Source organism: Halichoerus grypus, chromosome 6, assembly GCF_964656455.1.
Source record: "Halichoerus grypus chromosome 6, mHalGry1.hap1.1, whole genome shotgun sequence".
In the NCBI taxonomy this organism is placed as follows: domain Eukaryota; kingdom Metazoa; phylum Chordata; class Mammalia; order Carnivora; family Phocidae; genus Halichoerus; species Halichoerus grypus.
Window position 1 is genome coordinate 174,723,858 of NC_135717.1, and position 27,454 is coordinate 174,751,311.

At 54.4% G+C, this 27,454-nt stretch overlaps 1 protein-coding gene across 10 annotated transcripts; it reads left to right on the forward strand.

The window, feature by feature from the left end:
* FAM118A (family with sequence similarity 118 member A) lies at positions 1 to 26,040 on the forward strand. Of its 10 annotated transcripts, none has more exons than XM_078076729.1 (9): positions 1 to 232; positions 11,115 to 11,170; positions 11,927 to 12,182; positions 15,342 to 15,563; positions 17,623 to 17,751; positions 19,045 to 19,330; positions 21,072 to 21,104; positions 21,958 to 22,041; positions 24,829 to 26,040. In XM_078076729.1, exons 2-9 carry the CDS (start codon positions 11,124 to 11,126, stop codon positions 24,846 to 24,848), a joined length of 1,077 nt encoding a protein of 358 aa, XP_077932855.1. In that variant the 5' UTR covers positions 1 to 232; positions 11,115 to 11,123; the 3' UTR covers positions 24,849 to 26,040. The 10 variants fall into 10 exon arrangements, with proteins under 10 accessions (XP_077932855.1, XP_077932859.1, XP_077932856.1 ...); XM_078076733.1 differs by having other exon boundaries at positions 4 to 232; positions 11,930 to 12,182; XM_078076730.1 differs by lacking the exon at positions 1 to 232 and adding an exon at positions 1,317 to 1,495.
* The last annotated feature ends 1,414 nt before the right edge of the window (positions 26,041 to 27,454 follow it).

The following is a 27,454-nucleotide window of genomic DNA, read 5'->3' on the forward strand; positions in this document are numbered from 1 at the left end:
GAGGCTAGGACACCAATGACTACACCATGTGACACGCACGCCAGGACGCCAGCACCGTGCCAGCCCCTTATCTACCCCGAGAATGCCCAAGGCAGCCAGGTGGCACCACCTCTCAGTAATTTTCCACAACTTGAGAGAAGCTGCGTCTCTCTTGCAATAATCACGATGGCGCTTTCCACACGGGGATGCTCCGAGGGCTGAATGCAGGCGCACGGACCGACCAAGTGCTCAGGTGAGTGCCCCGCACCGCTCAGGGAGCCCACCTCTGCCTGTTTACTCCCACGCCACCGTCCCCCACGGTGTCTTGGGCCCCCGAAAGTTCACAGGCTGAACCGCAGACGCTTCCCGGGTGGGTTGGGGGATGTTAACAATCAACTTGAAAGCTTTAAAAATAATGCTGAGGAGAGAAGAAATAATCATTAACTCCGTCCGGCTGGCTCGCTCGGGCAGGGCAGGGAGGGCGGATCTGGGAAGGCTGCGCAGAGGAAGTGTTTTTTGATCCAATCGGGTCTTATTCAGGGAAGCTGACTTGCAGGGGCAGACAGGAGGAGGAGCGGGCCGCCCGAGTAACAGGACTGCGTGCTCCTGAGCCCAGCGCACGCACGCGTGACCTTGAGTTCGCCCCAGCACCCCAGTCTCACGGACGCAGACCCTGGGGCACAGAGGGGCCAGGCCACAGGGCCTCGGGGACCGAACCCCAGCCGGTGCCACGCTCAGCCTGTGCGGAAGCGCATTTCTGGATGAGGGGAGCGCACGGGGAGGGCCCTGAGGCATTCACCACCACCTGGGCTCCGACCGCCCGGCTCCGTGCGAGCCCCTGGGGACCCAGGGACGCCCGTGGACGGCAGGGAGCGAGAAGATGACGAGCGCGCGCAGGTTCTGAGGTCGGAGGGCTCTGAAAGAGCGGAGCGCGGGGCTGGGGACAGACTCTGGCCGGCAGCGCGTGTTCGGGGCGCAGAAGCCACGCACCAACGCGGCCCAGGGCGCGGCAGCCGAGCGGCGCTTCCGGCCTCACGGCAACGCTCGCCACGTCCCTACAACGTGCGCCTGCGCCCATTTTGCAGACGCGAGAAGCGAGGACGCGCAACCCGGCGGGTTCAAAGGCGCGAGCTCTCCGCGCGCCCTCCACCGCGTCTGCGCCGGAGAGCCCGAGGGGGCGGGACTCCTGGGGGCGGGGCCGGCGGTCGGGGGGCGGGGCCTCCGCGGGGCCGTTGGTTTCGGGGCGGAACCTCCGCGCGGCGACGGCGGGCGTGCGGGGGAAGGCTTTGCGGCGGTGCGGCGGCCGGCCACCGGGAGCGCGGCGGCTGAGGGCGACGCGGCGGCCGCTGCCGCTCCGGTTCCGCGCCCGGCTCCCGCCCCGGCTGCGCGCGCAGCCTCCCGCCCGCTGGCCGCCCTCCGCCCGCCCCGCCCAGCGCGGGGAGCGCGCGGCCACCCCGAGAGCCGGAGGCGAGGTGGACCCTGAGCGGGAAGGCGGCGGCGGGAGCTGGCCCCGCAGGTGAGGGGGGTTGGGCGGGGAGGCCCGGGGGGCCGGGCCCAGAGCCCTTTCAGTCCCGGTGACCCCTCCCCGCCTTCCCCGGGGTCCCCCAGCCCCCGAGACGCCCCTCAGGACCGCTGGTCCCCGAGACCCTGTCGCAGTCCCTGGCCACCTCTGCCCCTGCCACTTCCAGGACTCCGGAAGCCCGAAATCATTCAGGATTGCCCCTAGACGCCCGGACCCCCTGAGGGCCTCCTGAGCCCGCCCCGGGTCAGCCGTCCAGGTGCGCAGGCCCCCGGTGCCCTCGCTCCCCAGCCCCCACCCCGGGGTTCCCCCCTGCCTCTCTCTGCCGCCTGCTCTGAGCGTCCAGTCCCCGTTCGGCTCATCTCCAGGCAGGGTTTCTCAAACCTGAGGTCCAGGACCCCCGAGGGGCATCTGTGACAGTCTTCCCTGGGGTGTGAAAATTCCTGATGATAAGATAAATGAAGTAGGGGCGTCTAATAGGTCACCTGATGACCCTTTGTAACCGGGCAGGGGGTGTGATCTCGGCCCCCACATTTTCATTTCTGTTTACTGTTGTGTTGAGGCTGGAGCAGGGACAGTGTTTAAACTTTTAATGCTCTTTGGTGAGACTCCAGAGGCCCCGCAGAAGAGTCTAGAGAACCGATCTGACCTCGTGGAGGGAGGGAGAACTGCGCAGGTGAGGGAGTTAGGGCAAATCAGGCTTTGAGCTTGTCTCCTTGGCTTAATTTTTTCATTCGTGGAGCTTTTTTTTTTTTTTTTTTTTGAATGCCCGGTAGTTTCCAGGAGTTGGCACGAACTGGAGATGACAGAGTCCTTGCTCTCAGGGCCCCATGCGGGCGGGATGGACCGGGGAGGGTTAACAAGTAGGTAATTGTCACAGGGTGAGAATAGCTGAGTAGTGGCCTGCAGCCCAGCTGGGGTGGGAGCCCAGTTCCCAGGAAGCGGTGTTCTGGAGGGCTTTTTGAAGGGGAGGAAAGCTGACAGGTAACAGGTGCGCTGATCTTGAAGGTTGAGGTTGAAAAGTTTGCCACAGTCATTGGGGGGGGTGTGTGTGTGGGTGTGTGTGTAGAGGTGTTGCCACAAAGCATAGCGGATTTTGGAAACAAGTGTGGCTGGAGCAGAAGACCATCCTGGGGGACGGGTGGAGATGGATTGCTTCGTTAATGAAAAGGTCCTCAGGGTAGTATTAGAGGGAATCTTAAGTGGGGTGAATCCATTGTTCCCTGAGGCTCGTACCCTTGGTCCTTTCTTGAATTACTGCTTCTGTCTCCTGAGGAAATGGTGATGCAGCTCAGGGCTGAAGCAAGGTAGGAGTTGGTCTGTGGGGAGGACTGAGGGAGATTCCAGGGAGACCAGAATGGGGAAATCGAGAAGTTTGGCAGAGTGCAGGGTTTGGGACGCGGCGTGGCAAAGAAGGGGGTGGGTGAGGGGGGTCGGGATGCAGGCACGGAGTCGGGCCTGCGGAGGGGAGGGAGATGGGTTTTGTGTTGATGAACAATCACTGGTTGTGGCGGCTCTTGTCTGGAAGCTGGCTGAGAGATAGAGGGTCCCGGACCGGCGTGGTCGCGGTGCCGACTGTGACTTCCTCAAGCACGGTTGTTCTCGAGTCTAGACCCCAGAGACCGCTGTTCAGCCCTTTCCTGGTGGAGCCTATACTCTGCTGCCTGGAGATTGACTTTGGAAATTATTAGTCCCTGTGGGAGAGGTGGTGTCCTTTTGCCCAAAGGGTGGGTGGTCCTGAGGGCTTCATCAGGGTAACTGCTTGTCTGTGTGTCACCGCGAGCCCCACGCCCACGTGGGAGATGCGCACGTGGCACGGGGGGCAGCGTGGAGGGGCAGGTTCGCAGAGATGAAACAGGATAGAGGGTTTGGAGGTTGGACTGAGGGGCCCTGACGGAAATGGGAAGTCCCTGAAGGAGAGGCAAGTTCAGATGCGCCTTCTCAGAAATGTCCCTCCGGGGACCGTGTGGGAGTGGCAGCAGCGTGGCTCTCCGTGGTCCACACAAGTCGTGAGAATGTAGGCAGTGGCCGAGGGCATGGAATTTTGTGTGGTGGTGAAAACATTCTGCATCTGTGTTCTCCGAGGCACTTGTCTCATGTGGCTATCAGGCACTTAAAGTAAGGCTGGTGGGACTGAAGAACTGAATTTGTAGATTTATTTAATTTTAACTAATTAAACCCAGGAAGGACAGCCAGTCACGTACAGGGTGTAGTGGGAAGCATCCTGTTTTAGGCTGTGTTCTTTTAAATGTTACCCTTTTAATGTTTCCAGCAACCCTAGGAGACGTGAGATAGGATTCCTTTTTTACAGATAAAGGAAAGAGAGACCCAGAGTAAGTGACCTACCCCTGTGTTAAGTAGTACAGCCAGCCCCTGGTTGTTTCAACTGCAAAGTCTGGGCTCTTTCCTAGAGACCCTGCTAGAGCCTGGAGCCTCTCCTTGCTGGGAGAGTGAGGGCCTTTGGAGAGGTGGCGTTGGTTCCTGCCCAGCCCTGCGCGTCTGGTCTGTCCCCGCTGAAGTCAGCATGGACCGTGGGGTGTCGAGCTGGCCTAGATCAAACAGAAAACTGTTGGGAGCTGGTGGTTTTGCCGGCAGCCTCTTAGACTTCCTCACGGCAGCTGCTGTTCTTAGCATTTCTGGAAAATGAGCCGCGTAAGGGAGCCGGCGAAACTGCTAAACGCCATGGTCATTTGTGAAGATTTGGTGGTAAAAAGAGATGCCTTCGTTGCAATGAGTGCTTTAGAGGAAGTTTTGGACTCACCGGGGAGCAGGTAGTGCCCAGGATGGTGCAAGGTTAGGGGCCATGAGCCCGGAGCGAGTTCCTAGCTTGTCTCTAACTCCTTGGGGGGCCAGGACTAAGTCACTACCTCCCAGAGTCTCCGTTTTCACTGCTCTAAAATTAGGGCATCTGGCACCCCGTAACCATTTGCATCCCTCCAGCTCTAGGATTCTGTAATGTTACATCTCATTAGAGGTTTACTTTCTAGAACACCTCTTATTTTTCTTGGGATGGCTAAACACTGGCGGGTCAGCCTGCCTTCGGCCTTTGTGGTGGTGTATCTCACCATTATTGTCTTCTCATTAAGTAACGTGTCTATCTGAGTTAATTCGACGTGTCTCATCTGCTGGACACGCTGCAAAACAGAACACTAGTGGTTGGCGAGGTTGCTGGTCAAATGTCAGGTATATTTTTTGCTGTTCTGAGCTGCACTCAGGTCAGGAGGAAGCGCACAGGACTCTTTACCATTGGTGACTGGCCTCTGGAAGGGTTTGCTGTCGGCCTCGCCAGATGCGGGGCAATAGTAATGACCACTTCGCGGGGTTCTTGACAGGATTAAGTGAGGTAATGCATGTAAAGAGCCGAGTACTTCCCCCTGAAGCTCCTAAGGGTACAGGAAATGTCGGTAACTCATGTTGCCATTGTAACCAAACTGCGCCTTGGACATTTCCTGTGAGTGGTGGGTTCTGTTGTTTTCTTCCTTTGGGATATATGCCCAAGCAACTCTGGAGGCTCGGGTTTCAAGAAACAAATGAATACATTATAACTGTTAAAAAGAAGCATTTTTTTTTTTCTGTTGTAACTTATTTTGACTGCATTTAAAAAGTGATTGGTCAATTGTCATGTGTTCAAATTAAGGTTTTGTGTTTTCTGTAAATTGAAGAAAAACCGATCCTGCCAAAGATGCCTTGTTAGTAACGGCTGGGAGGAAGTCTAAGCAGAACTGTGGCTAAATGAGTATGTGGTCGAGCTGGAAGCCCCCAGATGTTGAGGGTGGTCCGCCGCTGCACCGGTAGTTTATAGCGGTAAACATTTTACAGCTGATTAAGAATCTCTGGGATAGTGGACTCACCTGAAGTTTTCACAGACAGCTGACACGTTTGGAAACAGGTTCAGAGAGGTGTCCCTGCTGGGGAAGCGGTGGTGTTTCCCCTGTGGTGGCCCCAGTGCTGCCTCTGTTGTGGTCTCTGGGCTAAACCTCTCTTTTGCAGTTCTGGAAGCTTGATTGTTGTCCATTTGCACCTTGTTTCCAGATCAGGCGAACCTAGTCATGCTAATCAAACTCCCCAGAAATACCTTTATCACTCCCAGATGATTCATTTGGGGTTGGAAGTATGGCTGTCAGATGTCCTCGGAAGCCTACTCTGCTTACCTAGTGATTTCTGCTTCTGTGCCCCCCACCCCCGAGTCCACATGGGGGGCCAGGTTGCTATGAAAAAGGCAGTTTGGGGGCGCCTGGGTGGCTCAGTCGTTAAGCGTCTGCCTTCGGCTCAGGTCATGGATCCCAGGGTCCTGGGATTGAGTCCCGCATCGGGCTCCCTGCTCTGCGGGAGGCCTGCTTCTCCCTCTCCCACTCCCCCTGCTTGTGTTCCCTCTCTCACTGTCTCTCTGTCAAATAAATAAATAAAATCTTAAAAAAAAAAGAAGAAGGCAGTTTGTGGGAATCCCATCAGAGTAAAAGGAGAGGACGGTGTTAACCAGCAGTGTTGGTGTCAGGAGCTTTGGGAGTCGCGGGAGTGTGCTGTAGGGGCACCTGCACCGGGAAAAGACTTCTTTATGCTTCCCAGGGCTCCAGGCCTGCCTCGGTGGAGCGAGAGTACAATGGCTAGGTTTTGGCCTCCTTGTAGGACATCCCAGTCCTTAGGAGCCACACTGGTTCCATGGATTACACTTAATGCTAATAACAGTCAACCCTTGAACAACATGGGTTTGAACTGTGTGGGTCCACTTACACACAGATTGTTTTCAGTAGATCTGTTGGATGTTATTTTGAGATTTCTGACAATTTGAAAAAAAACAGACAAGCTGCATAACCTTGAACTAAAACATTCAGAAAAAGTTAGATATGTAATGAATGCGTAAGGTATTTGTAGATACTAGTCTGTTTTATCATTTACTACTATAAAGTCCACACAAATCTGTTATAAAAAAGTTAAAATTCATCAAAATTTATAGACTGTACATGACTTCGTTCTCAGTGGAGAGAAAATGTAAACAAACGTAGAGATGAAGTATTAAAATGTAACTGCATAAAATTGACTGCAGTAACCCTGTCCGGCCGTCCTTATTTTGTAGCTAACGCCTGTTGCACGTGTGGGGAGGTAGAGGACTGCCCGATGTGCCTGAAATGTCTCGTGCGCTAATCTCCCCGTGAACGGTTCATCTCTCCGTAAATTTTGTGTCTCAGTAAAAAGTGATCCCTTGCGGCTCTTGCTATTAGTAGTTCAGTTTTTGGGGAGTCAAAAGCGAGACGCAGATTTTCAAGCATGCAGGGTGCCTCTAACCCGTCCCCCCAGCGCTCCCCCAGTCTCCTGTCTTCTGTGAGCAGCACGTCGATACATCGTTTCTCCGTGTGGGTTACTGTGTAACTGTAGCAGGTGCTATTCTTGCTAGCATGTTCTACAAGGGCGTGCCCTGCTGCCAGTCACTTGGAGTCACAGTGACCAGTGTCAGACTTTCTCCACATGTTCTGGGAGCAGCTCATCCCATCACTCTAGGGATCGACTAGAGGTGAAGTAAAAGCTAACATCTGGAAACTTCAGCAGATATTTGCAGCATCCCCTCCCGTGCTGTGTGAGAGGAGTGTATTTTGCGTACACATCTTAAGTTCAGCCCTCTTCCCCGTAACCAGGTGCTACACAACTCAAGAGCTCTCATCTCCCTGCGTAAAACCCATTTATAGAAAAAAATGAAGAGGTTTTTCTAAGGATACTTTTGAGGACCCCACAGATTCTAATTCATGGTTTGTGCTTGTAAAGTGAAAGTGTAATTTGTAATAGAAAGTAATTCGTTTTAATTTAACTTTTTTTGTTATGCTAATTTAATAAAGACTATTCTGGACAAATGTTTTCTCCCTCCCCCTCAAAACTGTGGATTGGAGCCCTCGTTGAGCCGTTCATTCCTTTTTTCTTCTCTTGACACTTCTGGCTTCTTCCTTTCCCATCCCTGTGCTCTTGTTGGCAGCAGAGAACAGTGGGGTAGCGAGCGCTTCAAAGGTCACTTCTGCGGATCAGCGTCTGGGCCTGGTTCCGCGGGTCTTCGGCTGGCCTCCCTGGGATCTCCTGCAGTTGTGATCTGGCTGCTGGACTGGCACCGAAGAGCCCCAGGCAGCCCCTGACGTGTTGGGTGGACGGGTGCTGGGGTGTCCTGACCGTGTGTCTCAGCTCTCCCCTGGAGGCCATTCACCCTCCCGGGAGGCGAGACCATGCTTTCCGGGGCCCGAGTTCCAAGACGGCTGGCTCCAGAGTCAAAGCACTCACCAGACGCTTGCTTGCTTGCCCATCTCTCGTTGGCCAAAGAAGTCACACGATGAGGTCCGGAGTTAGGAGTGCGGGGACTGTGCACGGCGTGGTTAGCAGGAGGCAGGATGGTAGGGGAAGCTCATGAGCGGTCTGACACAGTGGGGTTAGGGAGTTGGGAGGGCTCTGTGTTGCTAGCTGGAAATAACAAGGGCCGTGTTCATAGTTGATTCTCTTTTGCGTTGGACTCAGTGTGATGAACATTTCTTTCGTGCTGGATGCTGGGGGTTCAAAGAATAAGGCAGTCTCTGGCTACTCTGAAGCTAGTTCATAATATACTCGTGATCTCAGATTTGAAGCAGAAAACATCCTGTGAGGACTTTTATTCATGGCTTTAGATGAAAAGGACAGGAACTGCTTCTACAGATCTGTGTTGGGGCCTGAGTTTGCTTTCAGAAAATGCTGATAAGTCCTTGAAAAAAAAAATGGGTTGCTATGAAGACTTGGCTTTGGGCCTGCAAACTGTGGTGACGGCACGGTCACCAAGGAAACCGAAAGATGCAGCTTCTAAAAGGTCTCTGAAGGCTTTTGTTGCTGTCGTAGCGAAGCTGATTGGCCTAGCAGAGTGGTGTTGAGTATGGGAGCCGACTGGCAGAGGCTCGCTGTCCGTCCTGCATCTGGTACGAGTTGCTTTGGAAATCTCCTTGGCCCTTGGTGTCAGAAAAAGGAGCGATTTGGGGGTACTTTCTAGGTTCTGGTGAGATTTGGCTCTGATGTGAACTCTGCTGGAAGAACAGGAAGTGAGGTCGTGTCTCTAGCATGCAGTGTTAGAATGAGCTGTGGATGTCTAAATATGGGCAGCCGTGCGGCTCATCCCAGCACGTGTGCGGAGACTTCCTATCACTGGGGACTTCCCTGTTGGCGACTTTGATTCTTAAAGGTGCACAGCGGTGTGGAAGTCCAGAGGTGCATCTGCCTGTTGAGGCAGGAGCCTGGGATTCTGTTCGAAGTGCCGTCTGAGGAGCCAGCTCCCGACCTTCATCGAGCTCAGGCAGACAAAGAGGTTTGAGCATTTAAACCAGCAGCAGACTGCACGGGAGGGCAAGCTGGGATCTGTTCTCTAAGTGTTCAGTGCTTACAGGGATAAGTTCTTTCGGAAAACTGTGGGATCACATAATTTTGGAGTTAAGTCTAGCCCACAGAAGTTGGAATTGTTCATACCCTTTTGCAGATGTGCAAATGCAGTGTTTAGGTTTCCAGTTCGTACGATAGTCCTGCATAGGACTCCACGAGCACAAAGTTGCACAAGAATTGAAAGAACTACAGGTAGATTTTTAAAGGTCTTAACCACAGAAGCCGTTTGGGGCATTTCTTAAGTCTCTGGTTGACCAGTGACTGTGAAAAATACTCTACAATGTGTGTAGAGGAGGCTGAGATAAAAGGCCCCTTCCCAGGAGTAACTATTCAAAGGGATGTGCCTGATTTTAGGGGGCAGGGGTGGGAGGCAGTTGGATGAGTCAGCTGATAAGCATCTCATATTCACTCCAATAGGATCGAGTAGGAATGAGTTTCAAGTTCTGTCCTGAAGTGGGAGGTTAAGAAAGCTGCGCTGTTGGCACGTCAGAGCCTGGGCTGTTTGACTCAGCGAATTGAGCTTCCAGAGCACCTTTCATAGGAGAGATTTTCGAGCTTTCAAAACTTGGTCAGTTAGCAAGAATTCGTATTTTATGGTTGTTAAAACCGAGGATTGGTGAATAGTTAGGTCAGCCATTGAAATCTCAGGGGTGGCATCCAGGGTTTCTTAATGTAGTGGAAAGCCCCAATGTTTGTTTTTTTCCTTAGAAGATATCTAGTAGGTTAAAAAAAAGATTTGACCCTGATGGCTCTTGTAGTAACTTTGTATCGGGAAGGAGGATGGCGTGAAGGTAGAGAACCAGCCCTAACTTTGCCTTGCTTTCCTTTTGGACAGATGACAGGCATCTGGGAGCAGCATTTTTCTTGCCTGTGGACTGAGATTTCTTAACATTTGGGGAAAGGTCACAGACACCATTGGGAGTTTGATGGAAGCTCTGAACCCTTTCCACGGGCAGGGGTGGGGTGGGACTGGACCGGATGGGACTGGATGGGGCGGGGCAGGGCGGGGCAGGGCGGGGCACAACAGGGTGGGAAGAGGCATCCAGGCGTCTACACAGTTGTGTGTACATTGTCAGGGGATACTCTTAGGAACCCATTTAGCTCTAAAATCTAATGATGCCATAAGGTGATTGAGCCTTGTTTGCCTACCCTGGGAAATTATTTTTGGTGACCTGATTCTGAGATTAAAAAAAAACAAGACTGCACTTGCAGAAAGGTGGTTTTCAGGCAGGGCACCCCCATATTCTGCTGATCACTTTTTTGAAAGGTAGTTTGCCAGTATGTGCTGAAATTTTGTACAATATTCTTTAACTCAGCAATTCTCAGAAATCTCTCCTAAAAAAAAAAAATGATTCCAAAATAGAGAAAAATCTTTGTGCACAAAGATGGTTGTCAGGAAAATGCTTTTATTATAACGCATGGAAAAAAGTGGGCTATGACCTTTGGACTCAAATGATGGGAAAAATGTAAACCATCTAGAGGCCATATGCAAATGTTCGTAACAGTTCTTGCTCATTGGTAGTAGGGTTATGGGCTTTTTCAGCTTGATTTTTCTGTATATTTCCTTGTCTACAGTAGGAAATTGGAGGAAAGTGATTCTGCAAAATTTGTAGAATATGGAGATAGTTTGGCAATAGAGACCTAGCTGGTTGAAGATTCTTGTTTTACATAAGCTAAGAATTGACCTTTTACTTATGCTCTTTCTTTGGACTGGATTTCAGCGTGGCCAAGGGGCTTGTGCCTGGGAAGACTTGCTGGGTGGGGCCGGGCTCCATCTGCGCTAGGATACTGCACCCCACGGGGCACATAGACACCCTGAGAAACCGCTTCCTGGCTCCGCTCTGTTGGGCCAGCTTCCGTACTTCCTTCTGTGATAAGTCATTTGTGTTTGTGCCCACTGGAAACCCTTCTGGAGTCCTAAAGGGGGCGGCAGGGGACACCCACCACTGCGGCCCCTGCACGGTCCGGGTGGGATGCGAGTTCCCTCCTGTTCCTTTTCTGTCCAGTGCAGAGCTGTGGAGAATCTGCATCTGAGGCTTTGCCTGGCCTGGTTGGAGGGACCTGTGGCTTACGAAGTATGTGTTTTGTCTATGACATTTTGTAGGTATTCTAATTTAAATAAAGATCCAGGACCTTTGATTTTAATTGCAGCTTGAACTCTCTTCATATAATATATATAATATATATAATAAAAGAACTTTTATCTGGGAAGTGGAAGTCACTTCTGACTACTTTTTCTCTTTAGGATTTACAGATGGATCCAGTGGAAAAGACAACAAACAGAAGTGAACAAAAATCCAGGTAAATAAGGTCAGCTACACCTTCACACAGGTAGATGGTCTCTGTCATACGTCCCCTGCAGAGGTGAGCATGGAATGAGAACCTTGTGTGAGGAGGGAAGCTTGGCGGTTGTGCAGCCACCCTTCGCTTCAGCGTAAGAAATGTTCCAGAAGGCAGTTTTCTCTTTGCCCAAAGAAGTGACAGTAACCTGGTCTCCAAGCAACACGTGGTCCCAGGGTCACATCTGAGACGAGGCATGCCAGGAGTCACTGGCGAGCACTCTCTGACCCTCCGTGGACCACGGGTGGTTCTTGTTAAAAGTGTTGCTAGATCAGGAGGTGTTAGCTCGGGAGGGGCTCGGGTGCGTAAGAGGCAGAAAACCAGCTTTGGCCAGGAATTTTCTTACTTGTCACTGCAAGCAGGGATCATTTTGTCATCATGCTTGGTATTTACAGGCTCTTGACAGCTTCAAAGGAGTTAAAATTGATAGCTTTTTGTTCCCATATATATCACTTAAATGGGTGCTTAACACCACGGGGGCCTCAAGATGAATAAGACGCAACTGTCCCCAGGTCCTTTATGGAACGAGGATAGAACATGTAAAATAATACACAGAAGAGAATAATGCACAGGCTTTATCATCAGGTGGTGTGAGGTAGGGAAGGGTGTGTGGCCTTGTTTGACCTCACGCTTCACAGATATTCCTAGACACTGTTTTCCCTTGTGGCTGCGATACTTTCCGTGTTGACTTCTGTTCTCTCCTTCCATTGTGTTAAGTAGAAAGTTTCTGAAAAGCCTCATCCGGAAGCAGCCGCAGGAGTTGCTGCTGGTCATCGGGACGGGCGTGAGCGCCGCCGTGGCCCCGGGGATCCCCGCCCTCTGCTCGTGGAGGGGCTGCATCGAGGCGGTCATCGAGGCCGCCGAGCAGCTGGAGGTCCTTCACCCGGGGGACGTGGCGGAGTTCCGCCGGAAGGTGACAAAGGACCGGGACCTGCTGGTGGTCGCACATGATCTGATCCGGAAGATGTCCCCTGTAAGTCTTTCCCAGACAGGCGCTTCCGGGTTCCCTGGGGTAACGTGGTTCCGGACCGGGTCGAGGAACCTGGGGCTCTAACACGTGTGCTTCTACGAGCCTCTGTCGTGCTCAGCTCTCGGCAGAGGGGGGCTGATGAGCCGGAAGTCTCAGGTCCATTAGAACAGCACCTGTCTCAGCAGCAGTGATGCCAGGCGCGCCGGGGGGCCGGGGGGGGGGGGCGGTTCCTGAAGTGGCCCCTGCTAGCCTAGCCGGGGCCTGAATCCGGGCGGGGGCGTCTGCGATGTCGCCGTGCTGCGGGGTTTCATACTCCGTTAGCGGAGGGGTGTCCTCGAGGTGTGTTTTGGGTGTAAGCAGACCATCCACGGATCTTCAGATGACAGGTGGTTCCTGCAAACTGCTGAGGATGGGAGAAGTTAGAGCCGCTTTGTGTGCAGGTGGAAGTGATCTAGTAGGGACGACGTACAGGAGACCGTCACCAAGGGATGCCCTCTAGTTGGGCGCTGGTGCAGGCGTGGGGGTCCGCCTCGGGCAGCTGCTCGGCCAGGTCAGCCGCCGGGAAGCCACATGACGTGGTAGAGGCTCGTGGCGGGCTTCTGCTCGCTACTTCTAGCTTGTTAAAGCACAACCATCCTCTGAGAGTTTGGGTGGGGCAGGTGTTGGAGACGCTGCACGGAAAGCATGGAAAGGAGTCCGCGCAGTCATCAGGGAGCCTGGGAGAGTTTAGCTGCTGTAAAGACATCCCCACTATTGGCTTCCACGTGATCACGTTTCTGTTTCCCATGTAAGCATCTGGCTGGCAGCCTCGGGAGAGCAGGTGGGTGGCCACTGTTGGGGGCCTGGGCCCTGTCTTGCTGCTCTGCTGTCTTCATGGCATGGCCTCCGCCTCGTGTTGTGGGGTAGCCTCCCCCCCCACCCCAGCTCCTGCCATGACGTTGTGCCTGTCCAGCGAGGGGGACACGGGGGGGAAGCTCCTGCCTCCTCCCCTCCAGGGCCTGATGAGGGAGCCACATCGACCACGTGGCCGTGCCCGGCTTCCCAGAGCCTGGGAAGGGTTTTCAGCCGGGCAGCTCTCCCACGCGGGGGTCTTCTATTAATATGGGGCAACTGGGATCTAGGGCAGGGCTGGCCAGTTACAGCCCCGGCCAAACCTGGCCCGCCGCCCCTTTTGTAAATCCAGTTACTGGTACACGACCGCACGGGTCATTTGCATGTTGTCTGTGGCTGCTTTCATGCTGGGGTGCAGGGTCGGGTAGTTGTGACAGAGCCTGAGGCCCACAGAGCCTCAAACAGTGGCTCTCCGATCCTTTATGGATGGGGTTGCTGAGCCCTGTCCTGGGAGGAGGGGCTGGGTCCGTGGACAGAAGTGTGGGGGTGCTGGGCAGCGCCGGGGTAGGTGGGGGGCACGTTCAGGTGAGGTGCTTCATTCGGAGAGAGGCCAGCAAGGCTGGCGCTTGTTTAACCCAGTTAGAGCTCCCACCCATGTACAACTTGCTAAACGGGAGTTAAAGCGAGGCCAGTCAGGACGGCGGGGTCCCCCCACCACGCTGAGCAGGCTGAGCACGGGGCGGGCTGGGGGGCGCTGTATCCGAGTTGCCGGGAAATCCAGCAAAGTGCGGGAAGGGCAGTGAGGTGGGAAGCTTGTCTGGGGGACGGTCGCGGTGACAGATTATGGGGTGTCAGCTGCTGAGTGGGAGAAGTGAGGCCGGCGGGGCTGGAGACTCGGGATCTGGGGCCCTCGAGCCAGTGGTGTGCCGGCCTTGATGGGGTTGGGGCGGCCCTGGGAGCCGAGGTGCTGCAGGGTCAGACGGCGGGAGCCTGGGCCACAAGTTCTGGAAGGGCCCCACTCTTGGGAGTGATAGGCGTGGGATGTGACCGGAGGCTGGGTGGCCAAGGTGGGACAAGGTCTGTGGGGGAGGCCACGATGCACAACGGTCATCTCAGGGGACGAAGAAACCAGCAGGGACTGTGACAGAAGTACAGCCAGAGAGACTCGGCGGCAAGCCCCATCCACCCCTGTCCTCCCAGGCCCGGTGGGCGTGAGGGCCTCGGGGATGGCGAGCGAGGGCCGGTTTCCGGTGGTGGGCGGAGGGAACGCTCACAGAAGAAGAGGGAGATGTGGGGGTTTCCTGCTGATGGACCCACTGGGAACAAGGGAAGGGTTTCCGGGATTGGAGAGGGACATGAGAGTGTCAGAAAGGGAGTGCGGGGAGCCAGGAGCGCTCACACGAGGGTCTTGTGACCTGCGACATCCACGGGGACGGAGTGATCTCCGATGGACAGTCCTGAGGGCGGGCCGAGGTATTTGGTGTCGGTGCACAGTCCCGGCTCCGTCGACCGCTCAGCTGGCGCTGGCGGGGTGGCTGGGGAGGCTCGGTCTTCCTGGAGCGCAGGAAACCTCCTGACCCCGCGAGCCAGCCTCCACCCCACTGCTCTGCTCCCCTCGCAGCAGGGCCCCCCAGACGGGTGTGTGCATTTGCTGCTGCCACATGCTCACCTGTCCCCGTGAGCCCGGCCCAGCCAGGCTTTGGTCCCCGCCGCTCGCCCGAGGCGGCCCTGCTGCTCCACCCAGAGGCCGGCTGGCGCTCTCCCCCCGCCGGATCTCCCAGCAGCAGAGTCCACACTGTTTCCCCTAACTGAGGATTTCCTCTGCAGCAGTGCCTCTGCGGGCGCAGGGCCATCTGAAGCCTCTCCCGTGGTCCTCAGCACCTCCCACGATCTGGTTCCGGTCGCCTCGCCTGCTGACCTTACCCCTGCTCCTCTCCTGCGACCAGGGCCCCTTGCTCCCCGGCGGACCCACCGTGCAGTTGCCACCTCGGTGCCTTTGCACTTGCTCTTTCCCCTGCTTGGGACGCGCTCTCCGAGGCCCCTTACTCCCTCAGGTCTCTGCTCAGACGGCCCTTATCAGAGGCCCTCCCTGGTGCCCTTCGGCCCACCCAGCCTGTGCCCCCAGCAGCACCCGGCTTTGTTCCCGTAGCACTGGCCGCTACCGACGTATCACTGACTGACTGTCCGCGGTCTGTCTGCCCCAGGGTTTCAGTAAACTCGATGAGTCAGGGTTTCCTTTCTTCTAAACTCGCACCAGAACATTGCTGCTTAGGTGCTCGGTACTTGCGGAGAGAGGGTGTTTTCAGTAACTTGTGTTCCACTTCCTTGTAGCGTACGGGGGACACCAAGCCCAACTTCTTCCAGGACTGCCTGATGGAGATTTTCGACAACCTGGAGCAGCACATCCAGAACCCGCTGGTGCTGCAGTCCATCCTGAGCCTGATGGAGAGGGGCACCATGGTGCTGACCACCAACTACGACAACCTGCTGGAGCTCTTCGGGCAGCAGCAGAGCAAGCCCATGGAGTCTCTGGACCTGAAGGACAAGACGAAGGTGCGGGCTGCGGGCTGGAGGGGGGGCGGGCAGCCGGGCAGGAGAAGGCAGGGGGCTGGCGGGGGCGGGTGGTGTCTGCGCTGCTTGGGAGGCGGACTGAGCTTTCATTCTCCAGCACGTTAGTGACCCTGAGCCCTTCCCGACTCTGGACTTTGCTCACCACCCATCCTTGTCTTCGTTATGCATCCTGTCCCGCAGGCTTCTCATGTGCGTGGACTCCTTACTGGCCTGGGGTGTGTGTGCGGGGGGCGGTGCAGCTAGGGGCAAGAAGAGTCACGATAAGCAAAATCGCCCCTGGTCCTAGTGCCGCGAAGCTTGGGTAGTCCCATCCCCTTGTTCACAGATCGGGATTATGCCATATGCCATATGTAGCGTTTTTATCTTGATTTTCTTCCTTAATATTATACGTTGAGCATTTTGCTGTCACTAAGCTGTGTTTAAAAGCATGTTTGTAAATGGCAATGTCATTGTCAAACCAAAAAGTAACTATTAGCCTTTCTTTATTATCGTTAGCATATTTCCACGATAATAAGTAACGCTATGGTGAAAATCCTTACGCTTCTGTGTCTTTCTGTTTATTTCTTTAGGGTAAATTGCTAGAAGAGTTGTGGGGTCCAAGGGCCCAAGTGTTTTAGACAGATGATATGTTACCAAATTGCTTTCCAGAAAGATAGCCAGTTTAAAACTTCCATGAGCCACATGGGAGAGTGTCCCCTTCCCATGGCTTGCGAACGCATGGTGTCACCAGAAAACAAAACACATTTCCCCCATTGAATTGAAAATTGGTGAACGTTTTACATTTTTGTTTCTCTCCTTGTTAAGGTTGATCATGGTTTCATGTTATTGACTACATTTCTTTTGTGACTTGTTTGTGTCCGTTGCTATTTGCTTCAAGATTTTATGTCCTTACTAATACTGGGCACCCCCCCCCAGCCCCCGCTCTGCCCTGAGGGTGGTCTCCCACCCTCCTTGCAGGAACCCAAGGCCTAGAGATGGCGCCCCCTTGAGGCCCCGAGTAAGAGTGTGGCTGTGGCCGGCTCAGACCCTGAGTTTCTCTTCTGCGGCTCTTTTCCCGTCACAGAACTTGGCAGAAATCTGGCAGGTGGCCATGTGCTTGTGGGATAGCCCACGGGGACGGTGCCGGTGCGGCCATGGGTCACACCCTCTTCTGAGCTGTTAGTGACACGTGAGGGGACACCTGCTCTCTACCCCCAAGACCGGTCCCCTCTTTGAGGCCTGCTTGCTGTTGGGAAGAGCATCTCTGGAAATAGGCTGCCAAGGGCTTATGGCGGAGGTGCTGGCCGGCCCATCTGTCCGGGTTGTACCAGCCGAGCCGCCGGAGTTTGTCCAGGTATCCGGCGCTGTGGGGACCGCCCGCCTCCCTGGCATGAGGACAAACTGCAGCATGTGGGATGTGCCTCTCTTTTTTTAAATTTTATTTATTTATTTGACAGAGAGACAGTGAGAGAGGGAACACAAGCAGGGGGAGTGGGAGAGGGAGAAGCAGGCTTCCCGCTGAGCAGGGAGCCCGACGTGGGGCTCGATCCCAGGACCCCGGGATCATGACCTGAGCCGAGGGCAGACGCTTAACAACTGAGCCACCCAGGCGCCCCAGGATGTGCCTCTTTTTAAGGACTTTTGTTCTAGAGCTTGAAATCGGTGTAGAGCTATTTGATAAGTTATTATTTTTTTCTGTATCTCTTTTTTCTGGGTGTAAACACAACATATACACAGCAGGAATTAAAGCACAATGTGTCCCTTAGAAGGTATCCTCTCAGTCCCCTAAAGTCACCAGTCCCGAGAGCGTGTTGCAGCCCTGGGGGCTAGGGGTGGTTTCCGCCTGGCTGTCTGTCTCTGTCGCCGTCCTCTCCGGCCCGACAGGAGCGCCCGCCCCAGCAGCCCGCTGGCGCTTGGGCCCTGCGGGTAGCATTGTGAAGCGAAGCAGCTCCCTGTTCTCTCCGAGGTAGGTCGGAAAGACCATGCACCCAGTTTAGAGAGTTTCCTCTTCTGTTTTAAGTAACACGTGGTTTTCCCCTTTGTCTTGGCTTGATTTTGACAGGTCCTTCAGTGGGCGAGAGGGCACATCAAATACGGCGTTCTTCATATTCACGGCTTGTACACGGACCCCTGCGGGATGGTCCTGGACCCGTCGGGGTATAAAGATGTCACGCAGGACCCAGAAGTAATGGTACGGCCTGCCTTCGTTAGGCATTGGTTGTGTCCCTTGGGACATGGTGGCCACTAGGTACTTGGTGGCCGTCCAGGCGGTCTCCTGGCCTCTAGGCCCGCCCGCCCCGCAGTGCACACAGCTGGCCCTGTTTGCAGCTGTGTCTCCAAGCGCTGGTGCCTCGGCCGGATGCCCTGGGCGGCCTGTGGGGCCCTGCACCAACCGTGCACACTCGCTCGGGCCGCTCCTGCCGCCTCTTGTGCGTGCATGTGCATGTGTGTGCGTGTGCGTGTGTGCGCGCGCACGGCTTCAGGCACCTCCTTTCTCTGCGTGGCAATCTCTCTCACTTTCAAAACCTCATTTTACAGCTTCATTCTCTGGGAAGCTTTTTTGATATCCTGGAGAAGATGAAGAGTGGAAAAGCTGCTTTTCAGCTTTTTGTAGTCTTCTATTAGCGCATTTAGAAACCCCGGTATCTTCACTGAGTCCCTGGTCATCTAGGGTCCGGCGCTCTGGTCCTTGTGCTGATCCCGGCCTGGTGCCCATGGCACAGGCGTGGCCCGGCGGGTGACTGGACGCCGTTGGGGGCTGAGAGAGGCCTGGGTGGACACGGGCCCTCTTGCTAAGGTGTTGGATGTCTGAAACGGTGACTCTCTGCTGCGTGCCTGAGTGGCCCCCTGAATCTTTGCCATCCCCTTTGCCCTGCTCCCTTGGGTCACTGTCACGGGTCCCCTCCTCCCTCAGCTCTTCTGCCCTCACTCCCGAAAACCTGGTTCTCCTGGTAGCAGCCCCCTGGCTCCCACCTATGATCCGTGGAGACACATCAGTTCCCGAGCATTGCATGTGCACCATTCTGAACAGAAACAAATGGAAGGTCCTTATTTCGTGTTTTAAGAATTTAAAATTATACACAGTCCCAGAAGATCTGAGTTGAGGGGCTGTACCACAGGATGGGTGGCCGGCTGGCTGGGTGGGGTGGGCGTTAGGCTCTCCTCACTTGGAAGCACATCTACACCGGACCTGACTGGGATCTGCACCTGTTTTCCCACCTGGGAGAGGAAGGGGCTCCCATGAGCGCCGAGCAGGGACGTCCGCTCAGCGTGGGCCTCTGTTTGCTCGCCTTCGGCGCTGGGCTGACGTGAACAGCATGTCTGGAGTGTGCGCTGCCTCTCTCACTCTGTCCCCGGCGTGGCTGGTGGGAAGGGCCTGTTGCTGAGCCACCTTCTAAAGGTGTAACCCGTAGCTGGCGGTCGGGCTGAGGATCTCGCTGTCTTTCGGATGAGCGTTCCAGGCTCTTCATTGGTTTTTCCACAGGAAGTCCTCCAGAACTTGTACCGCACCAAGTCCTTCCTGTTTGTGGGCTGCGGAGAGACCCTCCGTGACCAGATCTTCCAGGCCCTCTTCCTGTACTCGGTGCCCAACAGGGTGGAGCTGGAGCACTACATGGTCGTGCTCAAGGAGAGTGAAGACCATTTCTTCAAGCACCAAGCAGACATGCTTTTGCATGGGATTAAAGTCGTGTCCTATGGGGACTGTTTTGACTACTTTCCTGGCTACGTGCAGGACCTTGCCACTCAGATCTGCAGGCAGCGCAGTCCAGGTAGGGGGTTTTCTTTCTCGACTTTTCCAGGTACGAGACTGATTGAGTTCTTTCCAGTTTTTCCTTTTTGTTTTGAGATCCAATTTGCACGCTATAAAATAAAACGGAGATGTAACTTCTGTACCACTAAGTTCCCGAGTCCTCTGGTGATCTTAAAAAGGTGTGTGTGCCAAATAGAAGGCCGGGGTAGTCGGTGTGACGGTGACCTCTGTGCACAGGACGTGAGCGCTTAAGGCTGTGCCGACAGCAGTCCGAGTTTATTCCTGTTTCAGACGGCTCGCCATGCATCCAGTTACCTTAGCCAGGAGACCGCGCCCGCCAGTGTCCGCAGCGGAGACACCGAAGCTGGGAAAGCACAGAGCCCTCAGGTGCCCTTAGGCCCTCGCTGCGTTTTACAAGTTAAAACTGCAGAGGCACAAAATGATCTCATGAAGACTTTTACATCTTTTTGCACATAACATCTTTACCCTGTTCTGCTGCGTGCAACACACCTTTTTAAGTAATTCTCCTGGGCCCAGCTTTTGGGGAACTGCCAGGAATGACCAAGATAATGGAGCAGGTTTTAAATTGGTCATCCTGACATAGGGCAGTTAATGGCTTTAACATGGAGGATGGCAGACTTGGAAAGGTCTGGACTGGCTGGATTTAATGACAACAAGAACCAAGCCCTGCTGCCCCGGGCAGGGGAACTGGGTCAGCACACAGCCACTGCATGTGCCCGCTGTGACCTCGAAGACTAGAGGGTGCCAAGATCACAGGTAACTGGATGCACACAGGGTCCAGTAGCGTCATCTGTCCCCACTAGTCCTGGTCGGAACCGCCGGTGGCTAGCCTGTGGGCCGGCGTAAGTTGCTTCTCCACGGAGGAGAGTAGAGGCAGGGCACTAGTCCGTTTCTGAGGCAGAGAAGGAGCCGGGCCGGACGCTCGCTGGGTCACACTCCGCTCTGAGTTTCACCTCCTTGAGACCTTCATTTTCAGTCCCAGTATCCATGGCCACTTAAGTAGGTGATTTGACAGGTGGTGAGACCAGCTCAGAGAGGTCAGTCACTTGCCCAGGTAGTTCCCAGAGATTTTGGAGCTGGGACTGGAATCCAGTGTGTCCCAAACAGGCCCACAGGCCTGGCTCTGGAGCGGGGCGGAGGCGCTCCCCATCCTGCCCCTACCCACGGCCTCTCCTGCCTCTGCACACACAGCTCCCCGGAGGACCAGGACCTCATGGACCACCCGCGTGGGTGCGGGCCCCTGGGTGCCTTCCTGGCCCCATGGAGGCCGCGTTCCCAGACCCTGGCAGCTGAGTGGATCTGGCAAGCTGTCGGGGCCGAAAGGTCTTCTGGACTTATAATCTGTGACCAGGTCCTTAAGGACATTGTCCTTACGTTCGTGAAGGACCTCTCCTGACTGGAGAGGTGGTGTCCTGGCGCTGACAGCTATGACCACGACAGCGGGTGCCCTTTCTCCCTGTGTGCCAGGCGGGCCGAGCTGTGCTGCGCTCCACGTGCTGACCCCCCCCCCCCCGGTCCTCACGCTGACACTGGTTGGAGGAGAGGGGGGCGCTCGCCGGCCTGTGGCCCCTCCCCCGCGCCCCCCCCCCCCCCCCCCGCACGCCCGAGCTGGCATTCAGGTTCTCGGTCACTGTCGCTCTGTCTCTCTGAGCAGGCCTGGCCGCTGTCCCCACTGCCAGCTTGAGGACAAAGAGCCTGTGAAGTCTTGGTTCTGCTGACTGTTTTCCTTTCTTCTCCAGATGCTGACCGAGTGGACAGCACCACACTGTTGGGTAAAGCAGATCTTGATTTTTACCAGCCTGGTTTTTGCCTACACGTTCCATTATCTTCCTGCCACTGTAGAATCATGAAAGTGTTTCTCACAGTAAATGCCTAACCTGTCGTAATCCGGCCCCACCAGAGATGGGGACCAGCGGGGCCTCGTGATGGTCCCTGCGACAGTGGAGGGATTAAAGATGTGTCCCTCCAGCGGGGAGGCGCAGCGTGAACATGGCTTGTGTGCTGGCACCTGAAAATGATTTCCCGTCCCACAAGCAAGAGTTGCGGGGCAATCGCAACAAGATTCGAGTCGTATTTTACCATGGGGTCTGTGGTGTAGTAGCTTTGTCCCGTCCCTTTCTGAAATGTTCACTGCAAAGGTTCTGAGCTTTTGTATAAAATTTTTCTGCGTGCTGCTGGTTGGCAAGGTGAAGGTTCTTGACGCTAGGCTCAGCTCTGGCTGTCAATGAATCATGAGCTAGGACTGCGCTCGGTCGCGGCGCTGTCCTCCTGTCGGTGGTCCCGGGGCCTTGGCGCCAGGCTGTCCACTTCGGTCAGGCAGGGGGCGGGGGGAGAGGAGCCTCTGGGCTCTGCCCGGTGCTCGGCCTTCAGTGTAGGGACCCCGCAAGCGTCGTGCTCCGCTTTCCATCTCTGCCTCCTTGCCCTGTGGAGGGACACCTTTATTAGTGTCACGCTGTCACTTACATGTGCCTCCCACGTCCACCTTCTCTTTGGGACAAAGCGTCCCCTGTGGCGTCTGGCAGGGGTCGTGGGCCGGCGCCTCAGTACAGTCAGATTTATAAACGGGTCCTTGAAGGGTGGATTCTGGAAGAGATCAGCTTGTAAGTAAAGGGTTTCCTCTTTCAGGGAATGCGTGTCAGGACTGCGCCAAGAGGAAGCTGGAGGAGAACGGAATGGAAGTTTCCAAACGGCCCCGCCGGTCGGACGCGGGTACGGTGCTTTCTGTGCGGCGGGGCCCCCGCGTGTTCGGGGGGCTGGCGGGGTGGCGGGCGCGGCCTCGGCCGGGAGCGTGTCTCGGTGCTGGGGGTCGCGCGCCAGGCCAGCAGCACGCCCGCCGGGTCACCCGGTTTCACAGAGCGCATCCGCCACGCGATCACGGCCAGTTCCCCGAGCAGTGCCGGTGGCCACTTGGGGCTGCCCGCTGTCCCGACTTACGTCCCCTCAGTCTCCAGAAAATACCACTTCAAATCCTGTTTCTTGTTCCCTCCGTCACGGACTGAGATGTTCGGAAACCGATTATCTAAGTGGATCAGGCCCGTGGCCTCTGGGAGGGGATCTGGTGCCGCTCGCCCAGCCCGGCCTCCCTCCAGGGCCCAGGGCGCCTCATCTCTAGCTGCCCAGGTCGCAGGTGGGACTCCCGAGTCTGCACCGGCCCCTCCCCCAGCCGAGCCACTTCTCTGTGGGCAGTGCTGGGTGCGTGGTCACAGCCCGGGCCGGAGCGAGCCCCCCGGTCTGCCTGTCAGTTGTCTCAAAGTTGGAAACAAAAGCACTTACTTTATTAAAATAGTGCAGGTATTTTTTTCCTGGTTCACCGACTTGGGTGCTGCGTTAACGGGACCGGAGTCATTTGCAGGATGTTCTCAATATCAAGGGCAAATGCATTTTTTGTTTGTTGCATGTTGGGAGTTGCTGGTGTTGCTTTTTATTTTTTGAGGAGTTTCTAGATTTCTGTTTGCCTTGTCCAAAAAATCAACGTTTCGCAGTGTTTTTAACGTATCACTCTCTCGGTCATACCGCCTGCCCCCCTTTCCCGAGACCCTGACCTTCTGCTCCGCTCCAGGCCCGAGCTGCCCTCCCTGGCCTCCTGGGCTGCTGCTGGCTCTTCTTCTGCCCGGGCCCCTTGGGGGCTGTGACAGCCCTGTGTGCAGCGGGCTAGCTCCCCAAGGCCCGGGGTGTCTGCAGGTGTCTTCTCGTGGTCCTTACTCTCCACGCGTGGTCGGAGTGTGGGGTTCTGCTTCCTACTTTCCCGAGGGACTCCGCTGTCTTACGGGTCTCAGTTTCCTGTTGGGAGAGGGTCTGTTGCCAGCCCAGGTTTCTGTGACCTGTAGGTGACCTGTTGCTTTCCTTTCTGGAAGCTTTTAGGATCTTCTTTTTTTTTTCTCACATTCAGGAATTTGATGAAGGTATATTTAGGTGGAAATCTTTTTTATATACCTGGCTCAGTTTTCAGTGTTCTCTGTCTTCATCAGCGATCTCTGTATCTACAACAGACTGTTTCAACAGCACATGTTCCTCATGATGTAGAAGAAAAATGCAGTGTCCCAGCACTGCTCAAACATCACCCCCCACCCTGGGGCGTCATTTAAATGTTGAATAACAGGTACCTGACATGTGACATGCTTCATAGCCCTAGAAATTCTTAGTGGGTTGTCAGAGAGGTGTTTAAGGGCATTTTGCTTATGTTTTCTTATTTAAAGTAATAAAAAGTTAACTCTGTTATCTGAAAATCTTCAATCCCAGTGTTTTCAGGAATGGAGTAGAGTCAGATAGCCAGGGAAGCCCCTGGTGTCTCTAGAAATTTGAAAAGAGATCACAGTCATGGCCAGGGGCGTGGAGGGGAGATGCTATGAAAGAGAGTAAGTCAGAAAAGAAGAGCTCCCAGAAATTAACGGTAACGCTCTCAAAATAAAAATTTAACCCAAAGGCTACAACATAATTCTGAGAATCTCCCAGAAAGTTTTTGAGAAGTTAAGGACTGAAAATGAACATGAAGGCATGAGAAAAACAGCAGAAATCAATCCAGGAGGTCCAACCAGGATGAAATCAAGGAGGAGGGAACAGAGTCAAAAGAAACAATCGAGGAAACCATAGTTATCTCAGGACCGGAGAAGCAAGGAAAAAACTGAGCGTTGTGGGCAGAGTGTCGCCGCTGGGTAGGCCTGGCGGCAGGAGGAGATGGGAGGGAGCCTTCTGGAGGACGCTGAGCCACCCCTGCAGCACCTCCTTCGACACACACACACCTGTAGGCGGAGAATGCTGTTTCAGGGGCATTTCGAATACAGTTCTTTCCAGTCTTTGGCAAATATTTGGAGTGTGAATTCAGCTAGTAAGGACGTCTGTAAGCAAATGAAAATGAAAAAAGTGAAATGAGTGCTTTGATTGTTTTCCTCCAGGACAGGTGGTTTTTCCCACTGGTCTCTTTCCTGCCCCGTGTTGTCGCCCTGTCTGGGGCCGCTCGGTCACTTGTGCGAGTGAAGAAGGCAGAGCCCGTGGTGTTGCTGTGGCTGCGTATGCGCGGCTCCCCCTCCAGGGCCGCCCCCGGGCGGTGGGGCGCTGTGGCCGACGGCGAGCCAGTGGGGCCCCAGGGGATCCCTGGGTGCCAGCGCCCCAGGCAGGCACGTGTCCTCAGGGAAGCCCTCCGGGTCCCCGGGGGCCGGAGAGCGCAGAGGAGTGTGGCCGGCTGCCGTCCTCCCTGCCCTGCGGCGGGCTCCTGCCATCCGCGTGGTGACATGGCCCCCCCGTCGGGTGACCGCTCCCCGCTCCCGGTCCTCCAGGAAGGGAAAGGGCTACATCCGGGCGTCGAGATTCCCTGACGGTTGTACGAGTCCCAGAGCCGTGTCTGTAGGTGGCAGCGGCTGCTTCCGGATGGGGTCACTTTGAGAGTGTTTAGCGTGGGAGAAAAGCCGTAGACAGTTCCCGAACTAGAGATCCTCCGCAAACACTCCTTTAAGCTGAGTTTTAACATTTTCATATTCCTTCTTTTTGTTGTTGGAACAGATGATGCTGGAGGGTCTTGAAATCTTTAAAACCAATAAAACCTGCAACTTGAAAACCAGCCTTCTGTAACCGCAGTGCCATAACCCAAACGATGAGGAATGTTCGGAGAACTCCGCGGGGGATCTCTCCCTCTGACCCGTCCCGCACCCTGAAGAGCCGTGGGGCTGTGCGGCCTCGAGGGCTGCGTGCAGGTCCCGCTGTGGGGGGTGACTGCTCGGGAGGGGACGCGCACCCGGCAGGTGGCCGCTGTGCGGCCGGCGGCCAGCTACCTCAGGGACCATGGGCGGCGGGAAGGGGTCCCGGGCTCCGGGCTCCACGCCACGCACCCCCTTTGTCAGGGTGGTTTTTCTAATAAGGGGAGGGTGAGGACTGTCCAAGCAACAGTAGTTGCCAAAGAGGAAAAAAAAAACTAGACACTTAAATTTTATAATTTTTATGTGGAAACGTCTGTTACCGTGGAGAAAAGCTTAGCAGCGTTTGTCGCGTTGTTGAGTAGTAAAGCGGGAGCCGGTGCTGGTTGGAGGCGCTGCATCTGCTGCTGAGAATGGGATGTTTTGAAAAAGAAAGACCAGCTCAGCGGGCTTCTTTGGAATTACCTGATTTTAGTGACTTCAGCTCCCGGAACGGCAGGCCTGACCTCGGCGGAGGGGCCCCGGACGGCAGCTCAGTGCTGGCCGGGTCCGCACACTGGCGGACAGCTGAGAAACGACAAGTGGAGCACAAGACCAAGACTGCAGCTTTTAGTTAAGAGTGTAAATTCCAAGTTCTCCGAGTTTTTATTCTGTGGGGTAAGGTCCAGCCTTTCTGTTCGTCTCTTAAAAGTCTCTTCCTCCGGCCCTCTTGGGGTTCACATGCAGCGAGGCAGACAGAGCCTCTAGAGGGCCCGCGGCCGTGGGAGCGGTCAGGGTCAGCCAGGGGCAGAAAGCCGCACGCCGGGAGCCGCTCCGACCGTGACCCTGGCGGGGACCCTGCTCACTTTCCTTTTCAGAGGCTGCTATTTTTGATGTGGTTTCTTGCCAAATCCCGTGACACTCCCCATCGAAGGCGCTGGAGCTCCCCCAGGTAGAGAGAAAGTTAAGAACAGAAAACACAAGGTTGGGATGTGTTGTGAATGAGAGAGAAGCCAGAGACCCGCTTAAGACTTTTTTTTTTTCTTTTTGAAGCATGAAAAATCTTATGTTACTCTGGTCATAAATAAAATTTTAACTTCAACTTTGTGTGCTCAACTTTAGTTATGACAAGGCTTGATGTGATGTAGTTAATGAGAACGTTTACCCTGAGTTATCAGTTGTGAAGTCAAGTGACTACTTGAATGTGTTTTAAGTTTTTTAAAAAGCAAATATTTAAGTTGTTGGTTTTTTAAAGACACGTTTACAAAGTGCAACCAGGGATGAATGAATCTGAAAGTTGGTTAGACACAGGGTAGGCAAGCATGGAAAATGATGTGGAAGAGGATATGAGACTGGAAGAGTGGAACCAGCTCAGGATGGGCGTCGAGTGCCTTCTTGCTGTTGTGAACGGGGACATCTGTGGTCAGTTCTGCTAATGCTTGTATTAAAGTGCAAATGTCTTTCAACAGGATTGATCTGTCACACAATTTGAGCATCACTCATTTGCTTGGGTGTGATTTTGTCGGTGAGAAACACTGGCTCCGGGGGGGGGGGTGATGACAAGAAGGCCCTATTGTAACAGCGCCCCATCTGCATCCCCCCATCATCCCGTGGTTGGCAGGAATGGGGGTGCGTGGTCTCACAAAACAGACCGTACTTTGTGGGATCACTGGGAGTGAGAACAGCCCAGGCAGCGGTAAGGGACTGCTCTGAGCTCATGGGGCCCTACAGGGACATTTCAACATGAAGTTGATGTTTTCCAAGGCAGAGGAAGTCTGTGATTTAGAGGGTATTGCCGATGGTTTCTTAAAAAAGGTGCAGAGAACAGATTGAGTGGCTTCTGCTTGCTCTGTGCGGCTGCTAGAGCTTGGCGGGGTGAGGGCAGGAAGCGTCTGTGTGACTGCGGTCTACTTGCTGGGCACGGGGTGCCCTGAGTCTGCGTGAAGTGGTGAGTGGTAAGCGGCGCTCACAAGTGATGGTTATTTCTTCAGGCCTCCCACCCTCACCATCCACAGGTGGGCCCAGTCTTAGTGAAGACCACCAGCACCTCAGAATTCTGTTTTATTCCATGTTGTGTTGCTTTATTTTTATGTTTACGTGTTTACAAACCCTTGTGTGGAGGGGTGACTTCCAGTAGATCACAGTGAGGGAGCTACTCTGCTAGGTACAAAATTTTAGTCCATCTTGAAATGGAAATGAAGTATTATTGCAAATGTGGCAACTTCCTTTCCTCCCCATAACAATGTGTGTAAGTAGAGAAGTCAGTTGTTAGTTACTTGGGAAAGCCTGTGTTCTTCAATATTTTGTTAACAGAAATTATACTTAGAGAAATTTAGATTTCACTGAGGCGGACATAATTCAGTTTCACCTTAAAATATTTTTTTGTTGTTGTTTCTATAATTGTAGTTTGGAGACATTTGAAATTAGAATATTCTTTATTGATATTTTCAAAATTGATAACATCCTCTGAAATAACTTCCTATAAAATCTAGGTTCTATGCCCTGTAACTAGTACG